Source organism: Lagenorhynchus albirostris, chromosome 21 (assembly GCF_949774975.1).
Source record: "Lagenorhynchus albirostris chromosome 21, mLagAlb1.1, whole genome shotgun sequence".
Classification (NCBI taxonomy): Eukaryota; Metazoa; Chordata; class Mammalia; order Artiodactyla; family Delphinidae; genus Lagenorhynchus; species Lagenorhynchus albirostris.
Genome location: NC_083115.1, coordinates 22,092,200 through 22,106,107, shown reverse-complemented (window position 1 = coordinate 22,106,107; position 13,908 = coordinate 22,092,200). Strand labels below are relative to the sequence as shown.

Here is a 13,908-nt window from a genome sequence, read left to right as displayed (position 1 = left end):
CCCCCTCTCCCCCTGTCCTCCGGGCTGAGAGTCCGCCTGCCAGTGAAGGGGATGTGGGTTCGAGCCCTGGTCCGGGAAGATCTCACATGCCACGGAGCAGCTGGGCCCGTGCACCACAACTACTGAGCCTGCGCTCTAGAGCCTGCGAGCCAGAACTACTGAGCCTGCGAGCCACAACCACTGGGGCCCACGCGCCTAGAGCCCGTGCTCTGCAGCAGGAGAGGCCACCACAATGAGAGGCCTGCGCACTGCAGCGGAGAGTGTCCCCTGCTCGCCGCAGCTAGAGGGACCCTGCGCACAGCAGCGAAGACCCAACGCAGCCAGAAAAAAAAAAAAAAAGATGTCCAAATCCTACCCAAATAGGCCAGAGGCTGCCTTCCCGAATAAATTCTTACAGGACCCACTCAGTCAGAAGCCGGGAGTCCTTCCTCTGAATTCCAGGAATGCTTTAGTTGTAGCCCTCGTGTGGTCCTTAGCGTCTCCTGTTTTGCGCTTATGGCGAGTGTATGCTTCCCTTGGGGAGAGGCTACCCCTCCTCATGGACCAGAGCCCTGGCCCAACCGTCTCAAGATGCCCTCAGTGCTTAACATGGTGCCCTGCCCAGAACAGGTGCTTCCTAAACATCTCCTGAGTCATGAACGACCCTCTGTGATTCTGCCCAGTTCTCTACTGCAAGCCTCTGGAAGATGTGTACACAGAGCTGTGATTCTCCAAAGAGAAAGCGGGTATTCAGGCCATTTCCAAACTTCAGCATCTTCCCTTGGCACCCTCGCTGCTGCTATGAGGCAGTGAGCTGGGAGGAAGCAGCACCTTCCAGGGGACCTGAAGGGGAAAGAAACCAGCAGACAGGATGGTAAGCCACTGACTGAGAGGCTACCTCAGAATGTCCATTTTCCCATCTTCCCATTGCCTATTTCTCAAACTCTTTCACTTATGTATGATGTCACCCCCAAGGTCATCTAAGGGCAAGGGTCCTCACTTCTCCTTTGTAGAAATCCATTCAGACATGTGATTGCAGGTTAGTTTACAACAAATCAAGGCTGCCCATGAGGAAGACAAGACAGCAAACCCCTTTCTTAAATAGAACAACCAATGCCAGCGGAAGGGCTGAGTCCAGAGCCTGACCCCAGGGCTGGCCACCAACTTCTGTAAGAGAGTTTTATCTCTGAAAGGAAAGCAAATCCTCCCAACCACAGAAACTGCCCAGGGGCTGGAACACAATGGCGGGCTGGCGTGAGGAGCCCTTAGAAAGGCCCAGGGCGTGGATGGGTGGGTGGCCATCTGGGATGCAAGGAATGCTCGAAGCAGGACCTGTCCAGCATTCCCCAGAGAGAAAAAAAACCACCAAGCACAGCTCTCCTCCCTTCTCTCTTCAACACAGATACAGAGACCTGTCAGGCACATCCACTTGGGAAAACGATAATTATAGGCAGGCCCTGCCTGGTGAAGATATGCAGGTCACATAAAAGCCTCTCTGTCAGGGTGAAATTTTAGTGGCATGGATTTAAGAGGAAATGTTTCCATTCAAAAAAAACATTCCGAAGAGAAGCAAGATGTTTCCACTGGTCTTCAAACAGAGATTCACTACTGTTAAGTGGTATCTAGATACGAGTCACGACGGGGCAGGGCCGTTTCCCAGGAAGAGCCAGAGAAGGGAACGGCCCTGGACAGAGCAGACCCACAGTCCGCCGGCTCTGCTTCAGCGGCTGGAGACCGGGTGGCTGTTTGTTAGGCTGGGCCCAGGCTTCTGCGAGAACCAAGACAGAAGAGGCTCCTGCAGGCGAGGCTTCCCGCTCATCAGTGGGTCTGACAGGCATGTTGTTTCAGCTGATCTGGGCACACGGAGGGTCCTGATTACGTCTGGGGGCCTGCATGTCACAGAGAATGACACCGTGGTATGGGGCAGTCAGGCAACACAAGGAGAGCCTGTTATGATAATAGCTGGAGAAGAAATAAAATTCCTGTGGCCACTAAACAATCCAGAAGAAAAGATTCTCTACCTTCCTGGCATGTAATGAACCACAAAGTAAACCCCGAAGCAGAAGGCTCCCCGAGAGGAGGGGACAACAATCGAACAGGAAACAGGACCCACATCTTTCACAATGACCAGGGCTGGACCCAGCTGGCAGGGGCCCTCCTCTAAGGGCCTCAGGACCAGGAGGAGGTCCATTTGTTTGAGCAGCTGCACACAGAGAAGGCACCGAAGTCCTGGGGTCCCTTCAGATGCTCTGTCCAAAGCTAGCAACTTCCGGTAGTGGCTATGGGAGGGGGCAGAACAGAATCATGAAAGAACGCTAGACCCACAGGCACGGAGCTCTCTGTCCAGGTACTGGCTGTGCCCCGTGAGCTGCAAAACCTGAGCCAGCCCCCTGCTGCCTGCGCAGGCCCCCGGGGGACAAGGAAGGGAGGGGGAACAGAGGGAAGCTCCGCCCCTTCTGTCTCCAACACCACAGAGCATCTCCAAGGTGATGCTCAAGGAGGCAAAAGCTGGCCAGGCAGTCCTGGCACTTGGGACTAAATAACAGGATCCCACCCACCCAGAAACTCCGGGTGATGGAAGGACATAAAAAGAAAACAGCCCATTGTTAAAAAAAAACCATCAGGGCTTCCCTGGTGGCGCAGTGGTTGAGAGTCCGCCTGCCGATGCAGTGGACACGGATTCGTGCCCCGGTCCGGGAAGATCCCACATGCCGCGGAGCGGCTGGGCCCGTGAGCCATGGCCGCTGAGCCTGCGCGTCCGGAGCCTGTGCTCCGCAACGGGAGAGGCCACAACAGTGAGAGGCCCGCGTACCGCAAAAAAAAAAAAAAAGAAAAGAAAAGAAAAAAAGCCCCCATCAATTCTATGGGTATTTGTTTTATGGTTTTATTACTCTTTGTACTTTGCTGTATTTTTTTTTTTTTTTTTTAGTTTCTCAAGATAAACAAGCTATAACTAGGTCAGGTCAGTTCATTTCCTCCTGTATTTATGTATTTCCCACCTGCTCCAGAAAGGGCCCTGGGTGGTAACCTGTCCTTCCAGCAAAGTGACAGATGGGGTGAAAGCCCCTCCCAGAAAATATATATCTAAGCTCTCACCGTCTGCCCTAACCTGTAAGAGTTAACACACCTGCAGGAGTTAACTCACCTGCAGGAGTTAACGCACCTGCAGGAGTTAACGCACCTGCAGGAGTTAATGCACCTGCAGGAGTTAACGCACCTGCAGGAGTTAACCAAACTATGCAGGGCCCTGGGCTCCAGGAGCCAGAGGGGAGAAAGCACTGTGTATGGGCTGGAGCACAGAGGGAGGGCGGTCCAGCGAGCCGAGAGCCAGACAGGAACAGGCAGAGGCAGCTGGGGGTGGGGAAACGTCAAGGCCCGGCCTGTGCTGGCAGCACTCGGGGTGGCGGGTAGGTTAAGGACAACAGTGACATAGACCAGAGGCCCCGACACGCCTCTCTCCCAGGAGAGCAGCCTGGCGGCAGTCTGAGCAAAGCTGGTGCAGGAGCCAGAGGGAAGCAGGACCAGCCCTTGCAGCTCCCAGAGGTTGCAAATGTCAGTGACCTGGATAAGCAGGCCGAGGGGACACAAGGTTGGGTAGAGATACTTACACCTCTGAAAACAGACCAAGGTTCCAAAGGGACAGATAAACCAGAGAAATGGCTAACAAAGCAGGGGTGAGTGGAACACAGAATAAAAGGCAGATTTCTACCCAGAGAGAGAGCAAGGCCAGCTACTCCCAAACTTGGAAGAAATCCACTTTTGAGCGTTGACAGATCTCAGCTCTGGGGACACCGTCAGTGGTGCGGCAGGAAAGCGACAGGAGAAACAGAGAAAAGGTTCAAGCAGGATTTGGCTCACTGTGTGAGAAGGGATGAGGGAGGCCTCGGTGAGCGAGGGTTACACCCAGAGTTCAGGTAACTATAAGAGGTGATTAGCCCTGGGGAAGCTAAAGACAAAACGAATCTAACCAGTTACAGAGGATTATAGAATAATGACCCAGTGTTTAAAAGAAGGAAGGGAAAAAAAAGAGATTGTCCCATCTGGCCGTACCTCCTCGGAACAGGTGACGCTAGTTGGGGGTCTTTATTTTCCCTTTATGTTTTGTTTAAATTTTTATTATGAAAATTTCCAAATCTATTCAAAAGTATACAGGGTAGTATAAGAAGCCACCATGTACCCATAATAACCCCAGCTTCAGTTTCAATAATGATCAACATCTTGTCAGCATTGTTTCATTCTTAAAAAACAATTTAAAAGGAAATCCCAAACTTCTTATCATTCAAGTGACACTTCTGAGGCCCGTTTTAGCTCTACGATCCTTTTAGCTCTACGATCCTACAGCTTTGAGAACTTAGTTAAGAGGAGTAAAACGGGCACAGATGCTGTAACCTGCCACTGACCAAAGGTTTAAACAAAGACAGCCAACTCAAATATTGACTTGAAGTGGCCAACCCAGCATGATATTTAATTGTCCTGCAAGAAAAAGGTACATATGTACACACTGAGAATATTTAGGCAGCACCCACTCTACATCAAGCACTGCCTGACGCACAGGAGTGAATGAATAAAACAGAAAAAAATGAAATCCTTGTCCTAAAGATGCTTCTTTCTACATTGTCAAGTTTTGGCCAAAGGCAAAACATCTTCCAGATTTAACCTGGCTCTCCTAAAGTCAGAGGCTAATTTGACACGAATCACAACCCAGTGTCACAAAGCAGTGTCTATCCTCCCTTAACTAACAAATTCCTTTCTTTTAACAATGGCATTTGGAGGGGTCTTGCCCTACTGGTGGCAGAGAAGGAGTTAATTTTCTGGCTCTCTAAACTTCTGACAATGCATCAAAAATCATAAGTAAATGTATCCCTGATATGTAGATGCACTTATTTATAAACTGTATACATGTACAAATATTTTCTGAACATTATGAAACATACAATTATGAATTTAAAAAGAAAGCTAAAAAATAAATATCTACAGAAGTTCTAATACATCCACCTGCACCCTTATAGATGGTCTCCCCAACCTGGGGCACATGCACCCCATCTTGGAGACCAGCGCCCCACCTCCTCTCTGTCACCTGCCTGGCTAGAGTCTCTGTCAGTTCCCGACTACGGGCAGCGGTAAATACAACTGCTAACCGGAGCGCCTGCAAAAGCCCGCGGCGCCCAGGACGCAGGGTAACAGTGCCGGCCCAAGCTGCACACGGACTTTCTATCGAGGGGGAGACAAAAATACTCCGCGTTGCCCTGTGATGGAAAGAAGCGTGCCGGGGAGGGCAGTACAGCACACGTCACAGGCACCCGGGCTAGTGCCGAGGCCAAGCGGACTGAGCGGGCTGCTCTGGAGGGAGGAGACTCTAGGCAAGGGCCCCGGCAGGCTAAGGGCCTGGCTCATCGGAGGCGGTCTGTCCCGGGACCTCAGCTAGAGTCCCTGCGTGCCCTGCAGAGAGGCCCTGGAGTCTGACGTGCTGCTCTCTGACTCATGCCAGGAGGGGAAACACAGCCCGGCACCGCCTCCGGCATCTACCCTGCTTGGGCTGCTGGGCATACCCTCTGCATTGCGGGTCCCTCCCCGGTGAGCTGGTTGGTTGGATGGTGTGACAGCAAGGTCCCTGCCAGCTACTCAGTCTGGGGCGCCTCCGGAGATTTTCAACGCCTTGATCTCAGCTACAAGATCTAAGCCTTGCACAGGATCATAACATACAAACCTGGAACGATGAAATGTACATTCTTGTCAGTGACACCGTCTATGAGACATCTGTCCATCTGAATGTCTCCTGGTCTCAATCAATCATCAGATAACACTAAGCACTTACTAGCAGCGAGGCCCTGTGTTAAACGCTGCTGAAAACAGAAACAACAGTGACTAGGTCTCCTAAATGCACAGAGCTCAGTGCGTGGCTGGGGGACCTAGTGCGGAAGTGAGCTATGCGCGTACAAAGAGGCAAAGGAAGGGCGGTGGGGGGCGCTCAAAACGCGGGGTAACCAGTACAGCCTGGCACCAAGCAACTGGAAAAGAAGGAGGCCAACCACCAGAACAGGGTTCAGGAGAGCCTCCCCGGCCAGGCGCTAACTCTACAGTTTCTGAATTAGGGGTGAGGGCTCTTGGGGTAGCAGCTGTCTTCTAACCGGAATGGGAGTGTTTCATCATTTTAACCACAAGTTGCTGTCAGCCGAGGGTTTCAGTGAGTGATGTGGAGTCTGAGGACGGCGACGGTCCCTCTGGGGAAAGTGCCTCTGAAGAGTGGAGCGATGGGCAACGAGGGTGGGATGAAGAACGTCACTGCAGACGGGGGACGGTGGGCACACAGGCCCGGGAGGCTCGTCCGGGGCACGGGACGGTGAGTTGGGTGGAAGACAGAGTAATGGGTGCAGAGGCCTTGGTTCAACCCTGTGCCACCAGAGTCTCTTTCCAAAAGTCCCAGCTTGGGCTTCCCTGGTGGCGCAGTGGTTGGGAGTCCGCCTGCCGATGCAGGGGACACGGGTTCGTGCCCCGGTCCGGGAGGATCCCACATGCCGCGGAGCGGCTGGGCCCATGAGCCGTGGCTGCTGAGCCTGCGCGTCCGGAGCCTGTGCTCCGCCAACGGGAGAGGCCACAGCAGTGAGAGGCCCGCGTACCGCAAAAAAAACAAAACAAAACAAACAAAAAAAAGTCCCAGCTCGTGGTGGTTTGGGAGACTCATGGGAAACAGCAGGTTGGAACCAGACCCCAGAAGCCCCCGAGAGCCAAGCTACGTGAAGACTTGGGGCCTTCCAGAGGGGCCCTGGAAGGCTTCCGGGCGGAGGAGGGATTCGATCCGAACTCTGTGTTAGGAAGAGTCATCATCCTCCCCTTCTTTTTTTAACTAAGGACTTTTGCTGTCTAAACTGGAGGTGACAGACTCTGGATCAGGGCAGTGACATGGACAATGAAAGGAAGAAATGTGTGTGTGCTGGGCAGCACGGTACAGAATAAGCAGGACCTGCTGACTGGCAGGATCTTGGGGCACAAGTCAAGGATGACCCCGAGGTCCAGCCGTTCCTCGAACAGGCATAGGGCCCAGGGACAAACGCCATGTGTGTCACGGCCCGAGGGGAACACAGTGTGTGTAACCTTGGTAAGTCACCTCCTCTCCTGCACCAGGTACTGCATCGGGCGATGAGTGAGTTAGGCTCAGGGACCCAGGGAACCTGGGGTGCGCTGGAGTGTCTCAGAGGTGAGGAAGCAGCCGCGTCTCGAGTCTCTGTGATCTGGGATTCCCACCCCTCCCTCCTTAAACCATGGCAGCCCTGCTTTTATTTATTTCATATATTGGGGTTCTGCCTAAAATTGTCCTGGGGAAAGGAGGCCATAACCACTGGACTATACCTCTGTGCCTTCAAACCCTGCAAATCCACAATTCTATTCTCTTGTCTATTAAAAGTTTCCAGCGCGATCTAGAACAAGACTAACTTCCAGGGCAGGCAAAGCCTTTTACTCTTTAATTTTCTAGAACGTCACAGCTGTGTAACAAGTGATCTCATCACTCGCCGAATGGAGCTGAATCAAAATCTGTTGTCGTTTCAGCCCGCTGGTAGTAAAGACAGCGTGTGAATGAGATAGGGGATGACCAAGGAGCAATGATACGGAAGAAGAACCAGCTCTGTCCTCAGTCTTGCTGGATAACCTAGAACTTTCCAGGCCCCCCCGGACTAAGAACCCTTCAAGTTCAAGAAGCAGAACCAAGCCATTAGGCGCTCCGGCCCTGAAGCCAAACTGCCGAGGTTCAAACCCTGGTTTGGGAGACTTAATCCCTGCACCTGCTCCTTTACCTTCCGTAAAATATGGATAAAAGTAGGACCTACCTTACAGGGTAGGTGGGAGGATTAATGTGTTAACAGATCTGAAGCACCAAGAACAGTGCCTGGCTCTATGAGCTGTCATCACCCCCCATCCTGTCCACTCAGCTGACACTGCCTTGCTCTGCAGTTGACAGCTGAGCCTGGAGGGAGAAACGAGCTCCTGCAGGAACTTTCTCTTTACTCTGGTTAACAAAAGAATAAATGGTACTCAGGGCATTTTGGCCTTACGTATATGGATATTTTTCCCACAACAAACCTGTGGGGAAAGTGCCAACTTCTACAGCGGCCAAATAAGTGTGCAAATGGACAGATAATACATTTATCAGAAGTCCCTCTAGAATGAGGAAATGGTGCAAAAGGCAGCCCACATTTCCTCCTGTGATGCCCTAACTTCTTTTCACTTACCTTTCCAAAGCATGAAATCCTTATTTGAACAGCTTTTGACTAGAACACATGAACCCAAAAGTCCATTAAAACCATACACTAATAAAAATAATTTCCAAATCATTGTCAATTTCAACAATTTTAAAGCAGAACTTGCCCAAACTTAAAAAAAAGATATACTGAAATACATAAGAAGCTTGGTGAACTGCTCTGAAATAGACAGCTGTTCCTAAATATCCAACGATAGGGGAAAGGTGAATAAATTATGGCGCATCCCGTAAACCATAGAAGGCAGTCACCTTCAAAACTCATTTTTTTCAATAGTATGTAACATGAAAAAAATTGTTCACGATATAACTTAGGTGATTAAAATTGATCAAAAGTTTTATCTTCTATTAAAAATATACACTTAAGCTTAAAAAAATCTGGAAAAATACCAAAAGGAAATACATGAAAATGTTACTAATATTCAATCTCTTGAAGAGAGGTTTTTGTTTTTGGGGGTTTTTTTTGGCCATACCATGCAGCTTGCAGGATCTCAGTTCCCCCACCACGGACTGAACCCGGGCCACAGCAGTGAAAGCCCAGAATCCTAACCAGTAGGCCACCAGGGAACTCCCAGATTTATTTTTTATAGTTCACAAATTTTCTATAACAAGCATAGATTCCTATTACAACATTAAATGTATATATTATAAAAATGATGTCTTATTGTATACTGTATTTATATAAACATATAATTTTATTTATACATACAGATTTTCTGAGGCAAATAGTTTTGACTTAGATATTAGACAGCTTTCAAATTTTATTTAGAACTTGAAAACTACATGGAGGCACCAGGCCTGAAATCTTAGATTCTAGAGACAAGACGCTGGCCTCCAGCCACATGTATTCTTCTGCAGCAGGGAAACAGAGTCCTCACCCCCAGCTAAGTTTTTGGCCAAAGAAAGTGCCACCCCTCCAAGCCGGCCAAATTTCAGAGAAGGCTCTGTCATATTTCTCCTTCCCTCTTGATTCCACAAAAGTTATGACTAATAACTGTGTTGCCTCCAACACAGTTAAGAAATCCTAAATGTTAGGATGTGAGAAAGCAGAAAAATGAACCGAACTCAAATTATGTGACCCTTTTCTCTTGTCACTGTGGTACAAATTATGTATCACCTCGAGCTTACACAAACTAGGATTTCTTAAGAGCTGGCATTCAGCATTTTAGATGAGGAAAGGGTGAGGAAATGGCATGGAGTTGTGGACACAAGCACTGGTAAGTTTGCCTCTACCTTCTAGTTCATCACGTACAGCTATGACTTCGGGGCTTGTGCTTGTTTAAAAGCTCTCCAAAGCTCCTTTAAGTACTAGAACGTTGAAACTCAAACTCAACCCCTGGCACCTTCTCTGTTCCCTGAGACTTGGCCTCCAGGCAGGAGTGTCAAAGCAAAGTGACTCTAATGTGTTTGTCTGCACATCAAGTTGGACCGATAACCTTCAATAAAAACTCTGGCATCTTTGATCTCCCTCCTGACTGGCCACGGCCTGTCAGACAGCAGAGCTTGAAGAGGACTTAGGATAACTACAGCTCTGAGCTGCCTTAAAGGATGTTCTTTTGTATTTTCTAAGACAGGGAGTCTAACACATTGCATCATCCAAACAATACTGTTCACAAAACGTGATTAATTCTGTCAACACTGACAGAATTTGGTTATAACAGATAGTAAATGCAAAAGAATAATGGACATAGGTGGCAAATTTGCACAATAAATTCAGCAACCGACCTTAAAAAATTATCTATTCCCCCAAGGTTACTGAGTATCACATCTAGAAATTACTACTATTCCTACAGTCTCCCTCTTTCCAGAAAAGTGAAACTTGAAGGGAGAGAGGAGAAATCCCCAGCTGTAATGACAAAACATGATCTTTCCCCAGGCCCTCCTCCAAACTTCCACAAGACAGCTACATCAAAAACCAAAGATGTAACCAGCCCTGGATATCAAGCAGGACACTGTGGCATGCGGTACACTGTCAGCTATTCCAAAGCTCAACCAGAAGCAGAGACAGTTATGAACACTTGACCTTTGTGATATAAACAGACACCTGTCTCTACCTGCCTTTGTCACAAGTATCTATCTCTTAAATGCCCCAAATTTAAAAGCCCAGAGATTCTTTTTAGTCAGGCTGCTCACAACGATAATAAAAATACTGCCAAACTATGCATAACAGAGACGGGAAGGAAATAGGTCAACATGCTTATAATTGTGAGAGAAGGGCGATTTAATAAAAGCCTTTTCATTCTACAGCAAATGCAGAAAACAAAAATCTGTAACACATGGTCTATGATGCGTCTATCTTATTTTAAGTGGGGGAGGGAGGTATGAAGTGTGCTACTCTTCAGGGTTTGCTTTTTCTAGTCACAGAATTTTAGCTGTGAAAGACTTTGGTCTAATGCAGTCTTTTCCAAATGAGGAGTCAAGTTTCATACTAGGAAGGGATTCTCCCAGTTGAGTCAGAATAAGAAAAAAAGTCTCCCAGGACTGGCTCTACCCTGATGGCAAGCGAAGGTGAAAGTCCCACCTTCTCAAGCCCACCCAACCAGACTGTCAACTCAGACTTTAAGTTTTAAGCCAATCTAACCTGCCACCTCCATCTGAAAACTGCATCAAACCAGAGGTTTTGACTGGCTTTTTGTTTGTTAAGTGTTAAGCAAATAATTGTTTACATTGAGATAATCACAGGTGAAATCTGTGTCAGAAACTGAAATTTAACCAGTTTCTCTTATGCTAAGCAAAGGTCAAAAATAAAAGTAAGAATATTAACAGTTAGGGCACTCTGTATATTCCTGCATCAACAAGAAGCTTAAAAGTCTGAACTTTCAAAGGCAAGGGCACTTTTATAACGGTCTTAGTTAAGCTCCATAACCTTGAAAGTGAGTGGGGTGGGGAAGGAGTCTGGTCTCTCGGTTCTCGTGCACGTGTTCATTCAAGTCACCGTCTAGGCTACAAGGTAATAGATAACATGATTTTTGCTTCCTAATTTCAAAACATGCCAGGCTCTTTAAATGACTCCATCACGGCCATGTGCAGCGGATATGGGCACTCCTCTGCAAGCACCGCGAGAATTTCCACATGGTGGCAACAGACTTTTGATGCTGCCTTTGACCCTCCCGCGGGCGCTGCGCGCAGGGGCCACCGTCACGCCGAGGCTGGGAGACCGCCTGCTCCGATGCTTCCACGCGCGGTCCGAGAGCGCCTGAAACCCCGCCACGGGGGCAGGAAGGAGGCCGCGGCCCAGAGAGCACCGTCACGGCCCCGCCGGATCATCGCCTGGTATCTGCAGCTCCGGGTCCGGCTTCCCGCCGGGCCGGTCCCCGCCGCCACACCAACAAGGACCCGGTCCGGCGGCGCGCGTCACACGCACCACGCCGTGCACCAGCCCCAAACCCGCGCCGCCCGAGGGGAGCTGCGGGCCGGCATCCCCGGCTCCGGCACGGGAAGCGGCGGCGGCTAGGGCGGCCCGGAGGCCTCCGCTGCGGCGGGAACCCGAGGAGCTGCGCGGCAGAGGCCGGAAAAGCGGAACGTCCCTGCGAGCCGAGGCCCTGTTCGCGTGCCTCCGCTGCGGCCGCAACCTCCTGGGCTCGGGCCGGCAGGGCAGCCTCAGCCCCGCGCCCCGCCGAGACGCCGGCGCCGCAGCGGGCACGGATGCGGCTCCCCGCGGCAGGAGCACTCACCTCCTCCACAGGCTCGGCCGTGCACCGCCGGCTGTCACCGCAGCCCACTGCTGACCGCGAGCCGACTTCGGATCCTATTTAAGGGGGCCGCCGCCACTGCGTGGCTGGCTACGCCCCACGCCCCGCCGCCTTGGAGCCAGGCTGCGGCGGGTGCTCGTGCCGCGCCCGCCCCGCCCTCAGGCCCCGCCCCGCCCCGCCCCGCCCGCCGCGTGCTCGCCTTCCCGTCTGGTCGCGCGCATGCCGGGAGGGCACGGAGTGTCCCGGGGCACACGTATCTCTAGTCGTCCGAACTGCCGTGGATTTCGTAATGAGTCCGAGGAAGGGCAACGGGTAAATTGTGGTGGCTCAGCCCGGAAGGCTGCGGTGCTGCGGCGGCCGGGAAACGCCGTTTTGCGTTTTCCACCCGCAACCGCGTGCCCCGCTGACTCCTTGGCGGGAGGGGGCTTTTGCAGGGAGGGGCCCTGGGGGCCCGAGAACTTTCCTTTCCTATTTTCGTTGGCAGCGACGTGCGTAACCCCTTTTAACCTGATTTCACTACAGCCCCCACATAGAGTTTCGCCACACTCCCTGGCTGGGAAGGCTCTCGTCTGGATTTCTGCAGAGCCCTGGACATGAAGCAACCCGGACAGATGAGCCCAGGTATAGGTGGAGCAGAGCGCATGCTCGACATCGCTCAAGGGCGGTGTTCGCCTGACAATTCTTGTGGCCTGTCCACTGCTCAGTCCTGGCTGTGCTATTTTGAGGACTTCTGTCTGCGAGCATGCGATGCCGATTTGGGGCTTTCAGAAGCCAACGCAATTTTTTTCAGGCTCGGAGCCCAAATGTTATGTTTCCTCTTAGCACCTGTGGCCTGCCAGTATCCTTAACCTCTAATACCAGTGGTCCCAGTTACAGTGGCGCTTGTGCCCCGCAGTGCGTGGAGGGCACTTATCTAGTACTGCTTGGAATTGGAGGCAGGAGAAGAATTATTGTTGTAATAAACACCTCTAATAATGACAGATAACTTTTACTGAAACATTTCACACACATTATTTTATTGAATCTTCATCATAACCCTATGAGGTGGGTGCAGTCATTATTCCCTTTTCAGATTCAGAAACTGAGGCCCAGAGAGGTTGAATGCTAGTGAGGGCAAAAGTCACTGGGAACTCAGGCAGTCGGCCTCCAGAGCACGTCCATAATAGTCAGGCCGTGCAAGTGTACTTGTACTTAACATTCTGGTGAACTTGTGCTCACGGAGACCTCAAAGCGGACTGCAGCTGACTCCACGATAATCTCCTAAGGACTTCCCCCTGGGCTTCTCTCACTGCTCCAGAAGCTGATGGTGAGGCAGCCCACACCCCGGTGGCCTCTATAACAGCTCACTTCTCCTAGGCTCCCTTCTCATCTAGATCTGCTAGATCTTGACTCTCCACTTAAAAGAAAAAAATGGACTCCACTTTCGTTTGTATGGGTTTCCACTTGCTAATCCTGGATTTAGATCTCTGCCTGTGTCTCCTTCTCCGCACCCATAATTTCATCATTTCAGCCCCTCCTTTGCCCCCTGACTTCTCCTGCCGGTCCTTCAGCCCCGGTGCCTCCTCAGATGCTTCCCAAGGTCTGTGGTGCATTACTTTGCTGGGGCAACCATAACCAAGTGCCACAAACTGGGTGTCTTAAGCAACAGAAAAGTATCGTCTTACAGTTCTGGAGGCTAGATGTTCAAAATCAAGGTGAGAGCAGAGTTGGTTCCCTCTGAAGGCTGTGTGGGGAGACTCTGTTCCAGGCCTCTCTCTAGAGCCGTCCTCTCCCTATGTCTCTTTGTGTGGCTCTCCCTCCATATGTGCCTGTGTCCAGATTTCTCCATATAAGGACACCAGTCCAACTGGATTAGGGTCCACAATAATGACCCCACTTTAACATGATTACCTCTGTAAAGACTCTATCTCCAGATAAGGTCACATTCTGAGGTCCTAGGGGTTAATACTTCAACGTATAAATGGGGGGGCCCCTCAATTCCACCCA

The 13,908-nt window shown here is 50.7% G+C and overlaps 1 protein-coding gene across 3 annotated transcripts in view; it reads right to left on the bottom strand.

Moving 5' to 3' along the window:
• The window catches only part of ACSL1 (acyl-CoA synthetase long chain family member 1), a 72,243-nt gene extending 60,190 nt beyond the window's left edge, over positions 1-12,053 (bottom strand). The window contains exons 1-2 of one of the 3 annotated variants that reach the window (XM_060136665.1): positions 11,905-12,053; positions 5,687-5,819 (exon numbers count right to left, since the gene is read on the bottom strand). In XM_060136665.1, coding sequence (XP_059992648.1) covers positions 5,687-5,744 — 58 coding nt within the window. In that variant the 5' untranslated portion in view covers positions 5,745-5,819; positions 11,905-12,053. Of the gene's footprint in view, positions 1-5,686; positions 5,823-11,904 lie in introns of all 3 variants that reach the window. The other 2 variants (XM_060136666.1, XM_060136667.1) reach the window with 2 other exon arrangements.
• Positions 12,054-13,908: the final 1,855 nt, after the last annotated feature.